The sequence below is a fragment of the Gasterosteus aculeatus genome, chromosome 4 (assembly GCF_964276395.1).
Source record: "Gasterosteus aculeatus chromosome 4, fGasAcu3.hap1.1, whole genome shotgun sequence".
Lineage (NCBI taxonomy): Eukaryota > Metazoa > Chordata > Actinopteri > Perciformes > Gasterosteidae > Gasterosteus > Gasterosteus aculeatus.
The window spans coordinates 27,866,056-27,886,758 of record NC_135691.1 but is presented as its reverse complement, the minus strand read 5'-3'; the positions used below and the strand labels follow the sequence as shown (position 1 = coordinate 27,886,758).

Below are 20,703 nucleotides of genomic sequence, written 5' to 3'. Positions count from 1 at the left end.
GTATGCATAATAAAGACACAAATCTATATACAGGGCAGTTGAACATCATTACAGCTCTAGTTAATCAGAGTCCCCATCCACAAGAGCTGTGCCTGAACTGTTGGGACAATCGGCCAAGGAAATGCGTGATGCAAGTGTGAGCAGTTTGACCTACGGAGTGAGTGAGTGAGTGAGAGCGAGAGGAAGAGAACCAGCTGGCAAACCTCTGTAGCGCTGCACAATTCCCTCAGCTAAACAGAAATTACTCCAAAAAGAAAATCAGAACTTTTCATTATTGTTTAATAAGCAACTGATATTGTACTTTGTCATTGCATTGCATAATGCATATGGATATATAATTGCACATACCCCTGAACAACATTAGTAGAGTATTTATTTAGACTATTCAGGTATGGAAATGTAACAAAAACACACACATATACTGTAATACCACTTATACAAAGCTAAACAATTCTGGCAAAACACTGAATACAAACAGTTTTCTCTGTGAATTGTACAATTTTCAGGTAGAAAACAAAATGTTTCGATTTTATTGCAAACCGTTAGCTGTGATTTGAATGAAGAATCTTACTTGTGATCACAAAGGCAACAACGATGAGATTAAAACAGAAAATGGCACTGACATTTGGCGAAAGATACAAAAAATACATCTGAACGAGATATGTCGGTGACGTAAATACAAACTTAAAAAGAGTTATTGTGTTAAATGAACATTTACAGCCAATGCAGTAATTGTTCAGTGCTTGAGGTGTTTTTTTTCTACATGAATGTGATGGTCAATGTGTATTCATCACTACAGGTAGTGAGCTAGATGATGGCAAGGAAGCTGTAAAACTTTTGCAATATATTATTATCTCAATAAACCTGAGAATCCATTCCGTATACAATATTTTGTTCAATGATGTCCCCTTCCTGAAGATGACAAAAACAACCATGTAATGCAGAAAGCTGGACTTTGAAAGACAACAAAAGTACACTTCTAAATTGTGCTGGAAACATCATTTGACAAAATTCTTTGGAAAAAAAAAACATTATAAAGACCACATTTTAATTTCTTAACATGTACTCAAAGCAAAACAGTGGCCATGCACATTTCCACAGAGAAGCACAAGACTGAGCGTCAAAAGTACGGCTGCTGAAATGACTGCTCCTGACCCCTCGAGGCAACTGGATAACAATCAGTACAAAGCTAGGATGATATGAAAAGAAAAGTGTACGCATTCATTTTTTCACTGCTTGTGTGTGGTTTAGCTTCAGACATTCGTGGGCTCTTGACTCTGGAGCCCAGTTTAGGTAGTTTGACGTGAAGCAACGGGGAAGGTACAGTGAAGAAAAATAAGAAATACGACACCCTTTTGGGGATGGCTGTGTTCTTCCAAGCAAAAGTGGCAAAGTTACCTAAGAAGGACGTCTCCAAGGGGCCCTGTGGCCTCGGCAGGTAGATAGTCTGAGTCCGCTGGTTGAAGCAGGGATTCACAAATGCCAATTATTCTCATCGCTGAGGTTTGATTTGCTCACGTTTGTTCCATAAAATAATTCAAGAAGTGGCCTGCGCCCAGAAACACTAGATCTAGATTGTGAATGCAGTCTGAAAAACAAACACCTGTGTAGAGATTTTCTATGGGACATAACAGGCCTTTACGTTCCGTTATGTTGTAAAAGTTCCAAGATATCTGGAATCTGCCAGGACTCAACATAAAAGGTAGATTTTAAATAGACAACATTTAATAAAGCTTCTTACAGAAGATGTTCTAAGTCCAAAGCAACCTCCATACCCATGTTGCGTGTTATTCTAGTCTTTCTGCACACATATACTTTTTACGTTCACCAACAGACCTTTAGCCAAATCCTAACCTGCTGCTGGTATATGTATTTCCTTTTTCGGCAAAATATGTGAGATTACTTTGCCATTAGTGGAAATTGCTCCCACGTCTACACTTCAAACAACTATCAAAATTACCCTGTGGTTTTGTTTCCAAAAGGCCTTTTTCTTTTTCCTTTTTTTAGAAAATACATTTGAAAAAAAAAAACTTTCAAACGCATCACCCACAAACTACAACCGTGTGAAAAAAGAGATGAACCGGTTAGAAATGATGTAAATTTACATTTCCATAAAAAAAAGGTGAACCACACGAATAGATACAAAGAAATAGGAAAACATTACTGCAGATTCAAAAAAGCACCAACATTTAAAAAAGGCTGACATATAAATTGACAAAGTGGTGAAGATATTTTTGGGAGGGGAGGGGGGGGCAGTATAACAGGCCTAAACAGTCCCCTGCTTCAGCGCTGTCTTATCAACTTGTACCTCTGTTCATGCCGTCTATGTGTGTTCACAGTAGTCATAGGCACATGTTAAGTGTCACGTGTGTGCGTGCGTGAGTGTGCGCATTCTCTTTGTGCTGACCTTAGAGTGTGGCAGCCCAAGTATGTCAACTTTGCTCCACGTGACCCTTCATTTTCCATCTCCCATCAAGGCGTCTCCATCGCATTTCTCCTCCCCGATGACAACTGCAAAGCAAACTCCTCAACTCACCCTGAGACCGAAACAGGCTGGGGGTGGACGTCTCCAACCCCACCCCCCGCGTGTCACCTCCATCACGGCTGTTGCAGCAGCCCCTCCCACTGGATGGGCTGGGAGAAGACCTCCCTTTCCAGCCACATCTCGTAGCTGTAGTGGAAGTCCTCGGGCAGCTCCACGCGCTGGCCCAGCACGCTCTGCAGGCAGTTGTCCACGGGCGCAAAGTCTCCGTTCCTGTTCTTGTCGTAGCGGCGGCTGTTGAACTTCTCGATGCTCTCCCGCAGGGCGCACTCCTCCGCCTGGAAGTCCCAGGGCCGTGCGTCGATATCTGGGGGAAGGGATACGTCATCAGTATCTAGGACCCTTCCTTTAATGTGTGCGAGAATGTTCCCCCTTAAATCTTCCATTATCCTTCGTCTTACTGGGGAGACAACAACTCTGCCTTTATTGATCCCCCCTCTTTATTTTCTTCCATTTCCTACCTTATTCTCTCCCAGTCTTATTTTCTATCCATTTAACGCTTATTTTGACAGATCACTTGCACTCCCATGAGGACAGTGACCCTTAAAAATATCCCCCTTTTTGTCTGTTACCATGGCAACACAATCCAGGCTGTTCACCAATGGCTGGTGAAGCATTGTACTTCACACACGCACAGTACATTACGTACAGACGGGTACATATACAGTTTGCATTTATCATTAAACTAACAATTCAAATGTATTAACCTATATTAAATTGATGTTTACAGTCAAGTTTACAAAGGTTACTGCAAACGTATTCCACACACTGCAGTTTTTATTCTTTTAATCTGCAAAGACAGAGGACTGGTGGGACTAATTATTTCCATGACAATTTCTTTCATGAAGATCCGAGAGGGTGTGGACTCTTTGGTTCTTTATAAACTTGACCCAGAAAACACAATTTCACTAATTTTATTATGTTCCTTTCTTGGTTACTTAATCTTCTTTTAGATTGTGATTGTTTTGTATTATGAGTACTTGGCTTTAAGAATTCCAATACTCTGTAGAATGAAATTGGTAATAAACGCAAAGTGAACAGTTTGAAGAGTCCACAAATGTGGCTCCGCAGACTGCTGGTTACCATTTCCATAGGCCCAGTCGTCATTGAGCCTGTGGCGGACCTTCTGGTAGATGGCCGACATGGTCTTCATGTTGCTCTTTCTCCACTGGCGGCCCAGGTACTTGGTCTGAATCTTGAGCAGCTTGAGGACGTAGAGCTGCATCATGGCCTGCTTCACCTTCAGAGCTCTCTTCAGGATGGGGGCGGACTTGAACACCACCAACATCTGAAAAAGGGACGGAAATTTAGCAGGTTGTCGTGTACCAGAGGCCCACAAACACTTCATTGTGTAACATGCCAATGAAAATGTAAATGAACCGGCTTCTAAGTGCTGATGGATTTGTGCATGCTCATAATGGGACAGCTGGTTTTTAGTTTCTCTTTGCACTGATTGGGACACCGCATGAGTAGATCTGGTCATGTGCCTAGAGTACCAAAACATTCAGTCTGGTATTAGAAGTGTCAACTTTTTTTGCCCCACCTTTTGGCTACAGCATGAGGCTCTGCAGAGGTGCAGAATAGCTCACCATTGTCCTGGAGTGTTTCCACTTGGTCAGCTTGTTCAATATTCTCAGCAGATTTATACAAGAAAACAAGTTTCTCCAACAGAACTGGTTGCTGTCTCCTGCCTCCTGATAGACACACACACATAACACTCATGTCATGGCGACACTTAGAAAAGGCTTAACCTTCATCCAGTGAGTCAATCAAGTGTCACGCTGACTGCGTTTCGACCTACCAGGCTCTCAGCTGTGAGCTCAGGCATCTCATGGACCACACAGTGAGCAAAGTCCAGCACACATATGCTGCAACGAAAACACAGACAAACACACTGATGACGTCCCGTCACATTACATACTACGACTCCACCCGAAACCTTCCGGGTTCCTCGTCTTTTCTCTGGCTGCAAACGCTCCGATAGGGTTGAAGAACTACATCAAAGTATGTGTACTACTACAGGTAATATGGTACTTTTCTATGGTATTGCACCGGAGCTAAAATGGACAGACCTGGTATTTTTACCTGCTGCCTAAGAGTCCTGTCACCTAATATGTGGCTTAATGTTTATGTATCTTCTCCCACACCTTCATCTCCTGCCATTGCATGGTTGCCGGGATGCAATCTGTTCCACTTCCAGGACGCCTGCTGATTGATGCAAGTCAACGTCATATCTGTGATATTTGGTTGGCCGTCTTAACAGCATGTCCTCAACCACAACAAGGTGTGAGCCATTTGCAGCATGAGTGACAGGAAATGGAGCCATAATGATACAGTGCAATGCATCCGCATCTTAACCAAGCCTGTGTTTTGTCAGCAAAACAAGACGTGCAGTGCTTTCTGGGAGGGTACTGAGGAGGAGACAGGGATCCTACCCGTTCTTGGCACTGATATAGGACATGATGTTCTGATTGAAGAACTTGAGGATGAGTGGGATACAGTTGGCAAACACCAGGTGCTGGGAGACAATCTCAAACTGTAGGGAAAGAAGAGGTGGAATCATTTCATTTTCTGTGTGGAGAGAAGGTCAAAAACCAGGATCTTTATAGTCATACAGTCTGCGGATGAATCATATTCTACAGTTTCATTGACTGTTTGGTTTGTGCTTTGTTTCGCCATGATTTCTGCATGTTATGCTAATTAATGTATCCTCAAATAATAGTTATTGTCTTAGTGTAAGTAAGAATAATTGATTTGACTTCCCACTGCGGCGGCATCCTGATGGTGTAATATAGTTTTGTGGCAGCAGGGGGTGCTACCACTACAACTCTGCACAGCAGCCATTTAAAAAGTGTAAAGGAATCCCGTCCCCATCCATTTGAACCACAGAAAAACAAGATACAATTGCTTGAAATGGGGCCAAATCCTCTTTTTTTTAAAAGAGCAGTTTTCAGACCAGATGCTCTCTTTCAATCCGTTTTCCGGAACGTGTGAACAGTGAGTCTATCAAGCTGAGGCAGGACGTCCCCGAGATGTGTACGTTTGTGCTCGGGTAGGCAAGACGGAGGAGAAGGATAATGTAAAAGGAAAGAATGATAATGTGAGGAGCCTACAGAGGGGAGGACTGGTTTGTTACCTGATAAATATGATTGAGTTTGAAGTGTTTGAGGAGCAGCAGCAGCAGAGCAGAGATGGCCTTGACGAGGATTTCTTTGTGACGGTTCACATCAATTCCCAGCTTCATGCTCTGAAGGACTGTGATACTGGAGGACACACACATACACAGGCTTTCAGGTCTCCAATTGTTTATGTGCAGCTGTAAATGGTAGTGAAATTTGAAAAACACATGTGCATATTTTATTGTCGCCCAAGTTTCTGGATGCCAAAAAACTGCCAAAATTGAAAAACAGTCAAACTGCAGCAGTCTCTATCTACAGTACTTACGGCATCTCCTCAGGCAGCACATCAGCCAAGATATTAATGGAGTCGGTTTTGGCTTTGGATGTTGGAGCTGCAGCCAGCAGCAGCTTCAGGAGGGCAATCTGAAACAAGTGACAATGCAGAGATCTAGATTTTGTTGTGTAAAAGCAAATATGTATGAGCTCACATTGCTGCCAAGAATGCCCGATGGTAAGGGACAGTTCAAATACTTCAAATCAATTTATCTTTTTCCTTTTTTGGGAGAAACTGCAACCCAGTGTGACGGTCAGCCAATGGGACATACATTGGTTAGCAAGATGGTGCTAATGCAGGCAGAACATGAGAGGAGGGATTGTCCATCATGAGCCACTCACCACGTACTGGGACAGGTTAGGAAGCATTCCCAGGTAAAGCATCTCCGTTGGCGTCTCCGCCACCTCTTCCTCGCCCTGAGCAATATACAAAAATCTATTTCACATCCACAAAATACTTACATTTAGAACAGCAGGGGCACACAGAGACGGATTTCAAATTTCTTATTTCAGTAAGAAAATACTTTTTTGTTTTAAAACAGTAAATTAAATTAATATTACAGACAGAAAAATAAATAGTACGGCCAGAGCTATGCACAGTATTCCACAGATTCTTTGGTCTTGGAACAGAGCTGTTGTGTAGTAACAAGAAGGAAGGACTGTCTGGACCTCTCCTACGCACACCCAATGGTTGCTCTAATACATTAAAAATAGATTTACAGTCACGGTCGTGATTGTTAAAAAAATCCGACGGGGACATTACTGACCAGACTCATTGGACACTGTTGCAGCTCGTCCTCTTTTTTGATCTGGACTTCAGCAATTGACACATATTTGTGCTGGGAAAAAAAGCAAATCACAGTACAAACAAACAACAAAAGTTATATATAGAGAATTGACATTTCTTTTAACGCCTAACATACAAATCATTTGTATTTAAACAGCATTTATATCTATAACCAAACAATAACAAAAAGGGGTTTGAGGAAGTGACACCCACAGGGTATATATTTTAATGGGGGATTCAGCCAAAAGAGAGAGTATTAATTGAGGAACCCTGACTATATCAAGCCAAGGCCAAGAAGAAAAAGGAATTAGTGACTAAATGGTGAGATATGGAGTGAGTGAGTGAGTAAATGAGTGAGATGCTTAATGAGGCAGGGATGTCCCTGTTCACCTGTTTAAGAGTCTTGACACTCTCGTGGATGGGTCTGGGTAAGCCCACCAGGGTATCTGTGTCACTGCAAAACCACACACAGTTACACCAGACTGGAAGAAGACTCGGTTTAAAAAGGAGATCTTAATTTGTCTCAAATGAAATACCTACTTTCCCAGTGTGAACCCAATGAACTTGTTTCTGCTGGTCTCCAGGAAGTGCTCAATGTCTTTCTCCCTGCACACACAAAGACACACCGCAGTCAGATTTTGGATTCATTTCTACACATACCGCCACACACACACACACACACACACACACAGATCATTTTCATGGGAGCACACACACATGTGGGAGCACACCAACACGTAGACGGGCAACAGCAGGCATTGGCTCCCTAAAATCTCATCAGTCACACTGTGTGCTGCTGCTGCTCCCGTGAGCCTGCTACTAAATCAGCCCTGTATGTCGCGGCACTCTTGATCCAAAGACAGATCTAAATACACACAATTAATGATACGGTTCACTAACATAATCCGAGTCGTGTGATAATGAATGCGTACTAAATATACTGCTATGAAAGGAGCGTGTATTCACGTGTGCACGCCGGGAGGCCACCACACGCTACTCTCAGGAATACACAGATGGAAAGCATATTGCTGGAGAAAAAACAGTGAGGATTTTTTTTATGATTCGCTTTTAACCCAACTCGAATGGTGGCACAGAATCAGGGTGGGAAACTGAGACCATCTGCCAACCAAATGGTGTAAAGTCGTGGCTGTGGGTGGGAGGTTTTTTCTACTCTATAGTGGTCAAAATGAAGATGTTTTATTCAGCGCAATGGAGTAAAGTGATTTTAAACTAACATGGAAATATGCCTGGGATTGTCTTTAGCAGCTATATTAATGAGCATCAATATCATTGAAATGTTTTACTTAAGCTGTTTTTTAATGTGTGCAGCATCTGTTCTGGCTTGGAGTATTTCGTCTGTATACAACCAGAGTAATGTACCCATAAAACCCATAAAAAGGCCTTTAAGAGGGCACTTTAAATATCCGTTTTAAAAACTGAAGACACATGCAACAGCAGCTTTTGTTATTTCGCCAGTTTCCAGTCCAAATACTTTTTACCAATTTTTTACCGTTAATGGGGGTTTGTTGCGGACGCCAAAGTGCAGTAATAAAACTGTTCATTAACCTGACTTTAGGGGCCCAGGGAAGGCCTTTGGGAAAGTTGACTCTCTCTGTGGGAGGTCTGAGGGGAGGCGGCGGGGGTGGGGGCTGGATAATGACATCGCGATCCAAGGGGTCCACCTCGCCCTCGATGCCGCTGTCCGCGTCCTCTGGGTCCTCCTCCTCGTCATTCTTGAAAGGGTCGCGCTCGTTGTACGTGTCCAGACTGTCCTGCTTGACCAGAGGCTGAGAGAGAGAGAAAGAAAAGACGGAAGCTTTTCAAATTGACACGTTTTTTTTTACTGCCTCAGGCAGGAAACACATCTCGATGAGTCTCAATGACTGTGTTTCTAATATGTCGAACGAGAGCAGCCTAATAAATAATACCACTTAATCCCCAATTATGGAATAGATCCAAATTTTGCCTTAAGGCCTTAGCCTTATGTATCCCAAGGACTGCTCCACGCTTTAAAAGGAAAACTGAATTACCCTTTTTTATTGTTCTTATTCTTTTTCTTAGTGAGAGTGAAAGAGAAAACAGATACCAGTTGCGTATTTGACCATTATACATGAAGCTACAGCAGGTTACGGTTAACTTGGCTTAGCATAAACCGCTAGCCTCGCTCTGTCCAAAGGCAACCATAAAAAAACGGCAAGCAACATTTCAGACTGAACTTACCACGCATCTGCACCTCAAAACATACAGAAAAAATGCAAGCAAAAGACTAAAACATATTGAGATCCTATCTACAAAAACAAACCCAAGTGCGAAACAAACATTCACACACAAGTGTCAACTATTTCTCTGATGAATGACTGTGGCGATAGGGCAAGCATCAGGCATGAGTCAGCGTTCTGGACATTAACAGTGCAGCCGATGGTGCACCAGTGGCAGTGGCGATGCCGGACTAAGTGAGGGGTATAGTGAGTGTATGGTCGGGGGGAGGTGAGGCTGTGTTGTCAGCCATTCTCTGCTGTGTGGCGGGTTAAAGCTACTGTGGTGTTGGTGCTCCATCAGGGTTAGGGGACAACCGCTTTCAATGACATCCATGTGAGCGAGAGAGAGAGAGAGAGAGGTCAACCGAGAGCCGAATACCACACCGAGGACAAGAGAAAAGTACGGTCGGTACAATCTCAATTCACCTCCTCAATGAATGCATTTTAAGGACATTGACCCCTAGTCCAGAGTCTACAATGCGGAGGTGAATTTGTGCCGACAGACCTGGTAGTGATGTGCTGAAAACTACAAGGGAAATGCTACTACAGTAGACGTCTGAAGTGACTTTACGGCACAGTGGATAGTTACCCCTCCGGCGCCAATGACAACAGCCAGCAAGTCAGCCCTGTTTCTCAACCCCCCCCCCCAGACTGAGCCGGCCGCAGTGGAGGAGGAGGGAGGGACAGTATGAGGTGTTAATGGATGGTGTGGAAGAAGTGGGAAATGATAGAATAAGCATGGGAGGAGATGAAAAAGGAGAGCAGGAGGACAGAGAGGAAGACGAGGAGCAGATAGAGGCAAGGAGAAAGGAAAGGGAAGAAAAGTGTAAAAGGGACACTTGTCTTCAAGAGTAAAAGAGAAATGAGGATACAAGCAGGTGTGAGTTGGAAATTAAAGGATGATGGAAGAAGAAAGAACGGGGTAAAAGTAATTAGTATAAACAAGTAAAGGGAACAAAATAATTAAAATAAGCGATTGATGATGACTGGATTTTAGAATTTCTTTAATGTTCGATGAGAAGACTGATATTCATTTCAAATCTGTTGCCATAAAACTGTTAATAAGTGAGCTTTGGTGTTCAGTCTTGCGTGACGTAGCTTCAAATCTAGATCATATCTAGCATTCAGACACGAAAGCCGAGAAATGTTTGAGATTTCCTAAACGTCAAACTCTTCCTTGTACGTTTTGGAACGAGGAAGCAAGTGCGATTAAACTGAAACCACTTGCAGCATTTAACTTCTGGTTCCTGATTATTTTCTTTTATAATAGACTATAAATGTTATCCAGTAGTTTATGGTGTCCAGACAATATGCTTTATATCAAGTATAATTCAACTTCCTTACGCAAAAAAGAAAGCATTCTGTAATATATGATAGAATGAGGTTAAAGGGACAGCTGGGTGAGGAGAGGAGACTAGCAAAAGACAAAGAAAGAGAAGGGAGTGCAGGAAGAAGATGGAGACAAGTGGGTGGCGGCGACGAGGGAGATGAGTGCAGAAAGTCCAGCTCAAGGCAGGGAGGAGATGCAGAAGGAAAAGAGGGAATTTGTGGGTAAAGACCTGCTTCTTGGTAAAGGGACTGTCTCCTTCCAAGCTATCAACAAAGGCACTCTGTGGGAACACAAGGAAGAGGGGCAATGAGAGACCAGAGGGCAATTAGCTCGTCCGGTCAAAGCTCTACCGAAAACAGAGCTGCTCCAGCACCATTAACATCATCTCTGGCATCGCTGACTCACAGCAGAGAACCAGGGATGTTGTCACCAAGGGAACCTTTGAAAAGCTGGACCCGGATAGTTAGAAGACGAGTTAAAGACTGAATTCTATTGGATCACTTTACACATGAAGCCGCTCAGGACAGTAAAAAGGCAAGTAATATAAAAATTAGGGGGGGTCTGTACCCTGCGGCTGCGGCGGCCTCTCTTCTGCTGCTGCTGCTGTTCAATGAGCTCCATGGCGGAGGCCGGGGGCGAGGCCGCTCTCATGGCCCTGACCACCTTGATGCTGTCCTCCGTCAGCGGGGGCAGCCTCAGACGCTCGCGGCCCCGCACCTTCATCTCCTGGAGCTCCTCGAAACCCCCCAAGGTGAACTGGAGGAGAGGGATGCAGAGCGGAAACACGGGCTTATGTGCAGCGAGTCAGGCGGAACGGAATTGATCCTCCCTAAGAACACCGCTCATCCCGCAAAAGACAAACGCTAAATGAGGATAATGAGACCGCGCAATATGTGTCATTGGGTCACATTGTACTAACCAGTATCGTCTTCCAGAGCAGCAGTAGGACTTTCTTCATGGGGAAATGCGGGGCATTCATGCTGCAGAACTTGGTCACCATGGTGAAGAGGAGCAGGGCAAAGGGCTCTCCGTTGTACAGCGGTGAACCTGGGGGGGTCAAAAGGTCAAAGTCTGCACTTTTGGATCGGATAGATGAAAGCACTCGCTAAAGGCAGACTCTGCTGAGCATTACAAGACCAGATGGCTGTGAAGCAGGGATCTTTTAGTTCAGAGGATAAAATATTCATAAAAGTCTACCACCACAGCAACCGTTACATATCTTCTTCACTCTCACACACACACACGCACACACACCTAGCTCATTCTTGAAGGCTTCTCTCGCCGTTCTCCACTCAGGTCTGTCATCCTCCGTTTGACCTCTAATAGTCTCCACCATCAAGTACATGATGCTTAGTAGGACTCTGTAAAGAAAAGAAGGACACAACTAGACCCCGTGTGTGTGTGTGTGTGTGTGTGTGTGTGTGTGTGTGTGTGTGTGTCGGTGGTAATTTAACTAGTGCCTGGAACAAAACTAATGGACTTGCAAGGTCAAAAGATAACACTATAATGGAAGTAAATGGTTAGTAGCGATGAAAGGGGAAGTGCAAGAAGCAGAGGAGGATTGTATTGCAGTAAGCTTGTACATATAAGTGGGAGAAAATCATTTGTATTCACTATTCACAAAATAATGCACCTTCCATTCACAATCATCACAATCCATTCACGATGTGAATCAGGCGTAGTTTGATCCATTAAACGCTTTGTTCCCTAAACAAAGCCTCAGAGTTCAGAATGACTACACAGGTTTTCCGATCGTTTTTAGGAGCCGATCAAGCCAGCTGTCACTTCAACGTGTTCAACTGGGAAATGCACTGATGGAGCTCTGCCCATGTGGGAACACAGGAGTGTGTGTATGTGGAAACAAAATTAATCTGAGGTAAAAGGACATAATGGACTATAATTGCATGTTGCAGATCAAGTGTGTGCATCTGTGCGCTGGATAACGGGTAGGCGCGAGGAATGAGGACGTCGGCGGATTACTTACCTGAGCTCCGTGCTGTCAGCAAGAGAGATGGCAGGCTTCCTCACTGCACTGCTGCATGCCTGGTTGTTACTGCAGACACAGCTAAGTATTTGCATCATTTTAGTGGTTTATTGGGAAAAAAGAAGAGCCACTCCGGATTATTATAACCTCATCATCATGCATCACACAACCAGACTTTAATCTTTTTCAATGAGCTGCAACTGATTAGTTTGCTTTGCTGTGCAGCGTGTCGATGGGCCAGACTGCGCCGTGACGCCTCTGAGCAGCTTACGTAACAAACAAATGAAGCACCGGCGGCGTCAAAGGCGACTCGAAGTTTGAAGTGGAGGATCACAGGCGCTGTGTTCACCGTGTTCCCGTTGGAATGAAGTCTAGATTTCAGGAGAATAATTCCCTTCATCCGAGGAACATGTTATGCTCGTATTAGAGTTCCTTTCCGCCTGCAGGCCGTCACCCAGGGGGGTTACATTATAAAAAAGGCACTTATAGGTCTGCGCTTTCGATTGCTTACTGGATCTTTAATTCCCGTATACGCTTGTGTATTGTAAATACATGAGCAGCAGCAAGTGTGCAGTCTTATTTATCAGACAAATCCAGGGTAAAAGGGGACTTTGTAGCTGGTGTGTTTTGATGGAATCTTTTTCCATTTGGAAATGACTCACACGTCGCCAGCATATTCAGCGCATCTTACTCACTCAATCTCCATGCTGAGCAGCTCCAGCAGCGCCGTGAAGATGCCCATGTCATAGAGCAGAAAGACATTGTGTCTGGACCAGTGGAGGACGTCCACCTCCGTGTCACACTCATCAAACACTCCTGGTGGGGTAGGGAGCAAATGTGCAAAGAAAATTTCTGCTAAAGTGGAAGAAGTTAACGGCAGAGAGAGAGTAGCCATTTACAGCCATAGATGCTACAGTGCGAGGCGTAGAAGGACATTTTGACCGATCACAGGTAACTACGAACACCGCCGCTTTTCCTGCTGCCGCTGAAAAGGCCTGACGCTGGTTGTTGTGTATTGGGCCCACGCACCCTGAGCCAAGTAGAGGATGGCCCTGGCCACCTTCAGCCTCTTGTCCCTGTCCGTCACCTCCAGCGCGTCCAGGAGCCTCATCACGTAGGACCGCTGCTCCTCCAGCGTCAGCTCGGTCCACCTCCTGCCTCGAGCTGCAGGAAGGACAGAGCAGAGGACACATTGTTGGCTCCTGTAGTATGTGCCCAGATGTACAGGAAACACACAAACAAAGACAGAAAAGTCCAATCCTAACTCACAAGGGTTAGCCATAACTGTGTGGTTTGAATCCCCAAAAATTAGGTTACTGTATTATCGTGGTTATTGTAATGATCATACTCATTATCGTTTCTCTGTCTGTACTCGTTATCAACTGGTTTTAACACATCATGTGAGTCACGGTGTGTCATTTACGGTCATTGTGAGACAACGCTAGGCTTTATGCTGCAGTTTCTCCCAGTTTAGAGTTCCACGACATGTCGCATCGCTCATCTCTATATATTAATCCGACTCAGCCACCTGATTTTTCAGGAAATCGGGTGGCTGTAAATAACTGTGATCGCCGTGATCTCAATTTTCACAGTGCTCAGGTTGATTAACTGTGTGTGGAACTCTATGGACTGCATGCCGCTGCTTTGATGACTCTGTCATTAGTTTTTGACGTTGGCATTATGTCCAGGCCCACTGAATGAGCTCTGGAAATAGCTGAAAGCTCGTGGGCGTTGAATAATACAGAGCTGCAATTAACAGAGTCAGTGGTGTCATTAGCAGAGACCAGTACGCACAAATAGTCCTGAGACCACGACGACTACAATAATTACAGCTTATGAAAAAATGCACGCCTTGTCTGGAAGCCTTTTTCTGGCCTCCAAGTCTATTCCTAGAGGCTTTATTTCATTACGAGGAAAATCTACTCAAAGGAGACTTTACTTTAGTAAAGAGTTAAAAATCAGACACACTGTGATAATCCCAATAATTCAGATGATTGAGAAGCTATAGTTAGCAGCGGGAAATAAATCATTGATAAGCACAGGCCCTGTAATAAACACACACACAAACACACAAAGAGCACAAATCAATGAGGAGAACCACCGTCTGACAACTAATATACATTGCCGACTGAAAGCACACATACACACAAGCTAATAAAAAGACCTTAATGCAAAGAGGCAGCTCTGTGCTTTATCTCTGTAGAGCAGCCGTCGGAGACACGCTCGTCTAATCCTGCTATTCAACACCGCTCAGACAGGAGAGGAGGTGACGGATGAAGAGGATGACGCTCGTCTCGCTCCTTTTCAAAAAACGCATGGAAAGATGCCACAGTAACTAGAGCTGCGAGTGGCTTCTTAGGTCTATTTTTCTCCAAAGGGGTATCTGTGGTATTTGATAATAAAATGAAAAAATGTCTTCCATTGCAACCGAATGCAACATATAGTGAACAATTACAACAAATCAAGGTACTTTATTCTCTCTTTTTAAGGAATATGTTTCTAAGAATCAAACTTGATGATTACTACACAAGACAAGGCCGTATGATAATAAAAAATGAATAGACATTGTATTAAAGCATAATCATATGTGAGACTAACTTGTGTTTTAAAAGCTGCCTTTTGCTTGGTAACCACATATGACCCACATGGTTAATGTCAATCTGTGGGGATATTCTTTCTTTGATTTGCCTGGTCACCCGCCTCACAACGCTGGCTTGTGCTGCACTTCAGAGGTGAGAAAACTGAGCCGAAGAGAGCTTGTCACATCTCATTTACTGCTTTTTAGTGTGAAGCTGGGAAACGGCAGTGAAATGTGTTTACCGTCCCAGTTGCCTTGTCAAATTTGTAAAGTCTGAACTCATGGGGGATTTTTCAATGAAAAAGAGGGCTAAATGCTGCAATGCCATTCCTCCTCTAATTTATCCAATCATTAATTATTAACATAGTTTGATTCGTGTTTTTTTTTTTTTTAGTCAACCTTCATCATCTCCGTACAATGGGAGATCGGGCTTTCTGCTCAGCTGCTCCCAGTCTGTGGAATACTCTCCCTGATCACCTGAGGACACCACAGACTGTGGATGCTTTTAAACGTGGCCTAAAAATCCACCTTTTTAGGAGAGCTTTTGAGTGAACTCGTGCCCTTTCTTTTTTTTATTCAAACTCTCTGTGTGTTTTTATTGTTAGCACTTACCTGTTTTATCATGTAGCACTTTGGGATTTTCTTAAATATAAAGTGCATTACAAATTAAATGTATTATTATTATTATTATCATCTAACCCACGGTGACTTTTTATCACTGCACTGAACAGTGCCCTGAAAGGGCCCACGGGTCCTTTCAGGGACACACGGAGGACACAGCAGTCGCCACGTTGCAGGAGCTTCGGGGTCTCAGGATGGACAACGTTTCCGGCTTTAGACTTGTAGGCGTTTGTCAGGATGCCACTCTGCAGTGCAGTGCGAACATTGGTGACACAAGTTGGGGGTTGCAAGCACATTTGGAATGGAGTTGATCCTAATTTGACAATGACAGGAATGACATACCTGCTACCCTACGAGTGATCTCAACACATTAGGGGATGTGCAGACAGCGAATCCACAGCTATTTAATAGGTTTTATAATCTGCCGCTCACACACACACACACACACACACACACACAAACAAACACGGTACCATGGCTCCTGAAGTCCTCCTCAAAGTAGTCTCTGTTCAGTGCAAACTCTGGCTCCTCCGTGTAACTGTAGAGCTCTGTGGACAGATAACAATACAACAGAATTAAGAGCTGAAACACTGATGTATGAATTTATTTATTTAAGCAAAACAGCTGCTCGCAGCCTCTCAACTGCTTTTCTCTCTAATTTAAAAATGTCTTAATTATTATAGATTAATCAATGGGGAAGTTACAGCCCTGAATAGAATAAAGTAGTATGTGATAGAAATAGGAGAGCGTAGCACTCCTGCAGGTAACCTGTTCCCATCCTACAAAAACAAGTTCCCGTCTACTCATTGGTGATCTTATCGGTCTCAAGCACAGTCGAATGATTCATCACGTTGCCATGCTTTGCCTCCCATTCGCAGACTGTCTGTCTGTGTGCGTTTGCCAATCTGACTAACCGTCAGCTGCCACACGCCATCCACCAGGAGGACGGTCATTATCACGCACTGGAAATAAACTATGAAGTACAATGAAAAACACCCGTCGGCATCGTTGAATTCTATTCCTCTCATATGCATCTTTGAGTATTTATAATTGAAGATCCAAGTCGTGCATGATGATGATGTTACCAGATACACGGATGTGTGATGTATGATCAGAGCTCTTGTGATTATGCAGAAGATTAGTTGTGTGCAGTGTGTCAGCTTACAGCCTTGTTTTAATAAATAACAGGAGGAACATACAACAGTACCAGCCAAAAGTTTCAACATCTCATTCGATTTAGAAAATATGTCCGCATGTATGTCAACCATTCATAGTTTTAGGTGTCAGTCTGACTCAGACTTGAAAAGAGAATGGGATACGAGTGAAGGAAAGGACGGATTCAAGGACGTAACACGGCCAGACGGGGGACCGAAGGTGTCTGGCAGTCTGGATTTACAAAAGACTGTGTGACTGCACCGGAGCACGGCTTTGAGCTGCGCTGTAACGTTAGCATCCTGACCTGCTACAGTCTCACCTGAGAGCTCAGCAGCCAGAGAGTCTGTGTCTCCGTACTCAAACTCCAGGTTTGGAGACTCCATGGAGCTCTGCGAAGAGCAAAAACACACATATTTGCATTTACACATCATAGTACGGCACTGATCTCAGCTAAATCACCGATGCCCTGACACCCGCATGCATAAACATCCTGCAGGTTATTTACTTTTTTTTCCAGCGCCTATTGAACCACTAGTCTGTACTCCACTTACGGCCACACACTTCACACGCCACCCACACAAACTCACACCAGGCTCGTTCACAGTTTCATTTTCTCGTGTGGAGGTTTGATTGGCTGCCAAACATCCAGGCGTTGTTGATTAGTCATTTACATTTATTTTTCTCCTCTCACTCTCAATGAATGATCCTCTGCACAAGCAGCTACAGCTTCCATCAGATGGATTGAACGGAGGAGAGACGCTCTCCCCAACGACGACGCCGATCTTTCAGTGGACAGGCCCGGGTTTGAGAGCGGATTAGCTTGTGAATGCAGTCGAGGGTCCCTGCCGGCTCTGACTTTAGCCCCCCCCTGTGATCAGCCACGAGACGGACGGCGTACGTTGTGTTGCTTTGGAAAAAAAAAAAAAAAGCTCACTTGCTCCAAGTCATTGCACAAAATATTAACTTATAGGATGTGATCCACGAGGGACCTCAGAAGCCCAAATGATTCAACATTGTGAAAAGGACGTTTCTCCAAATTAGAAGAGCATTTAATGATTTAAATAACCTTGAGATTGTAACTTGGGTTACGATGAACGCCGGGGGCAAATTAGTAGTAGGAAGAAAATAGGTTCAGGGCCGGGAAACATTCTCGGTTCTTTAGCTCCATTTCTTCAGTAGATGATGTTAACTGATGAAATTTCCCTAAAGGGTGCAGTGAAGATTAATTTAATGTTAATGCAAATTAATATAAAAGATATAATTCCCTCTTGGCAGCACTGGGAGGCGACAAGCTACGAGTGTTAGATGTGTTTAACCCTGTGAGAATGGGCCCAGGGCCAGGACTGTAAATAAGGATCTGAGTCAGCTATCCCGCTTAAACAAGCGCCAGTGGTGTCACGGAAGCGTCTCCTATAAATACCGGCTGCAACCAAGTCAGTATCTGCAGCACTTTGGCATTGTTATTTTTTGGAGGCATCCAATTTACACGTAATGTTGCTTGTGAAATGAGTCTCCTCTTCGGTCCCTTCAGGTTCCTACATGCTACACATAACGGCACGTTGTTTATGGTGTCTGTACGTCTGCTTAATATTGATCCGGCTGCAAGAGGTCGATTGCAAACACCGCCCGTACATAACATAGTGGGGATTAATAGTGTTACTCACTGTAAAATAAAAAAATGCCCCATTTTATCTACTGACACAGGGGACTCGTATGAGCAACAACCTCAGATATACAAAAGCTAGTCCAGACTTTGTTGTGTGATATAATTTATTTCTCATCTCGTCGGCTGCTTCTGTCTGACTAGTGATTTTTACCGAAACAAATGAAGCAACAATGGTGAAATCATCAGCATGACATAATAACGGTTTGACGTTTAAAGCTTTCAACATCCACGTCATTCATCCTGGTCCCTCTCCCATCCCTCTCAGAGACACACACACACACACACACACACACACACACCATTGCCAACCACTCACCCCAAATTTGTGCGTTGAATATGCTCCAATTCTCTTTAAACCATTCACTGCACACAAACAATAACAGAGACAACAAGGCCGACTGGGTTTGTCTTTAACGGTTTATGTCTGAATCTGGACTGAGCAAACAAAAAAAATGAAATAAACCCATCCTCTTCATAATTCTTTCATGAGGGAATGAATTATATCTGCACAAGGAAGAGGCATCAGGCTGAACGATGCTGCTGTGATGTTCAGGGGAGCAGAGCGGACTTCTCGGTCCATGTTTCAGAACGTGGCTCCAAACAGTTTGAAAACCACAACGTACCGTCAACTGGTGCGTCTGAGTCTCTGTCATTGGCTAATGGGAAATATTGAGAGGTGGCAGCACAGGAGAATTTGCATTATTGATCAGTAAAACAAGCAGTTTGGATTGATTCAGGTTGGGAAAGAAGCATTTGAATATATGATGGGCATTGTTCATTGTAACGGTTAGGTTGTTTAAATTCCAGTCTTTATCTTTTAAAGAAACAAATAACGCCATAAATAATATAATTGGAGATTGACCAAAGTCAAGTGTTAAATTGGTCTTAATTTAACCAGCATGACAGCAAATGATACAATTTTGCCTTTGTGACGCTTTAAACCGCTCATGCCCCCCATTGGTGGGCGACTTGATTAATCACTGTATCGCAGACCATCAACGTGTATTTCATTTGAGCCAAAGAATCAATGAGCTGACAGCGATGGATGGATCATAATCAATAAGAGCATTTCACCGCGAGGCAACACAAACACACAAACATCTGAGGACTAATTCAGAGATACACACGCGTCGTAGTGGAGGTGACGTTACTCCGGCTTCACATTTCACCTCCCGAGAATGCGGGGGGTGAAATGTTGAGGAGCACCGCTGTGGGAGATTACTGCGGGGGGACGGGGGGGTATTTATAGGAGCCGGTTACCGAAATAACCCCTCGGTGTCTGCCTGCCTGCATGTGTGTGCATGTGTGCATGCTGCTCTCCAGCCGAGACGACGACTCATTGCGCGGAAAGGACATCCAGCTGGACGGAAAGCTACCCAGCAACAACACACACTCTCTGTCTCTCACACACACATGCGCGCGCGCACACACACACACACACACACACACACACACACACATGGGTAAGGTTATGAACGGTAGGTACCTCCATGTCCTCAGCCTGCATCTTTCTCTCGGTGCGTGCGGCTCACTTCCACCGCAGACAGTTCACGCCGGTCCGGTGCTGAAGTGCGACGACTGCACCGCGCCAGGAGGAGGACTCCCGGCTCCTGAGGACCAAGTTGTTGGTCTCCTCCTCCTCCTTCTCCTCCTTCTTCTCCTTCTTCTCCTGCTCGCTCTCTCTCTCTCTCTCTCTCTCTCTCTCTCTCTCTGTCGCTTTCGCTCTCCCCGTCTGTTTGGTTTACCGTCCCTGTGCGCTCCGAGGGGGCGGGGTTAGAGAGCGCACAGCAGAGAGGAGCATCAGCTGAACACCGAGAAAGGTAAACGGTGGGGGGGTCACGCGGGGTCAGTGCTCTAATGTAAAGGCCAATTAGGACTAATACACCTCGTTAAACAACGTCCTAGAAATATCAGAATGTGTCTCATGTTATGGTGGAATCAAAGTAACTAAATCCATAAACTAGTTCAATACATTTACGTATGATTTGTTTTGCATGTGAATGGAATCGAGAGGTCGCTTTACAACGTGTGAATTCCAGAGTTGCTGCTACTCCACTAAACTGTGCTAGTTACCGTGTAGCAGGACAATCGGATGGGTTTCTTTTTTCAATGCAGATTACTATGGGAAAGAAGTCATTGTGGGTTTTTAACTCAGTAATGCATTCTGCGGATTCATTTCTGTGGATCCTAAAGTCTAATGTTAGATGCCCCCCTGCAGCTACTTCACCTTTAGTCACCCTCCCTGCAGAGGAGCATGTGAATTATTGATATGAGGTATAGGGGTCCACCATATGTATACCTGCTAACACACCAGGCACACGCTGTGACAA

At 44.2% G+C, this 20,703-nt stretch overlaps 1 protein-coding gene across 4 annotated transcripts; it reads right to left on the bottom strand.

Annotated features, from left to right (window-relative positions):
• Positions 1-356: 356 nt before the first annotated feature.
• Positions 357-20,123, bottom strand: strip2 (striatin interacting protein 2). 4 transcript variants are annotated; one of them, XM_078101759.1, is made up of 22 exons: positions 19,860-20,111; positions 17,027-17,096; positions 16,026-16,100; positions 13,383-13,517; positions 13,049-13,169; positions 12,354-12,434; positions 11,624-11,730; positions 11,289-11,416; positions 10,937-11,125; positions 10,599-10,649; positions 8,348-8,568; positions 7,322-7,387; positions 7,172-7,235; positions 6,762-6,833; positions 6,337-6,411; positions 5,987-6,084; positions 5,679-5,805; positions 4,978-5,078; positions 4,344-4,410; positions 4,132-4,236; positions 3,626-3,830; positions 357-2,849 (listed from the first exon to the last, which is right to left on the bottom strand). In XM_078101759.1, exons 1-22 carry the CDS (start codon positions 19,878-19,880, stop codon positions 2,599-2,601), a joined length of 2,430 nt encoding a protein of 809 aa, XP_077957885.1. In that variant the 5' UTR covers positions 19,881-20,111; the 3' UTR covers positions 357-2,598. The 4 variants fall into 4 exon arrangements, with proteins under 4 accessions (XP_077957885.1, XP_040030189.2, XP_077957886.1 ...); XM_040174255.2 differs by having other exon boundaries at positions 12,354-12,422; XM_078101760.1 differs by lacking the exon at positions 10,599-10,649 and having other exon boundaries at positions 19,860-20,123.
• Positions 20,124-20,703: the final 580 nt, after the last annotated feature.

Bases quoted from the DNA above. Each gene is read 5' to 3' on its own strand.
- strip2 (XM_078101759.1), bottom strand. From the start codon at position 19,880: ATGCAGGCTGAGGACATGGAG. The intron at 6,834-7,171 runs GTGAACAGGGAC...TTTTTTTCCCAG, and splicing joins GTGTCAAGACTCTTAAACAG to CACAAATATGTGTCAATTGC. The intron at 5,806-5,986 runs GTAAGTACTGTA...TGTGTCCTCCAG, and splicing joins GTGCTGCCTGAGGAGATGCC to TATCACAGTCCTTCAGAGCA.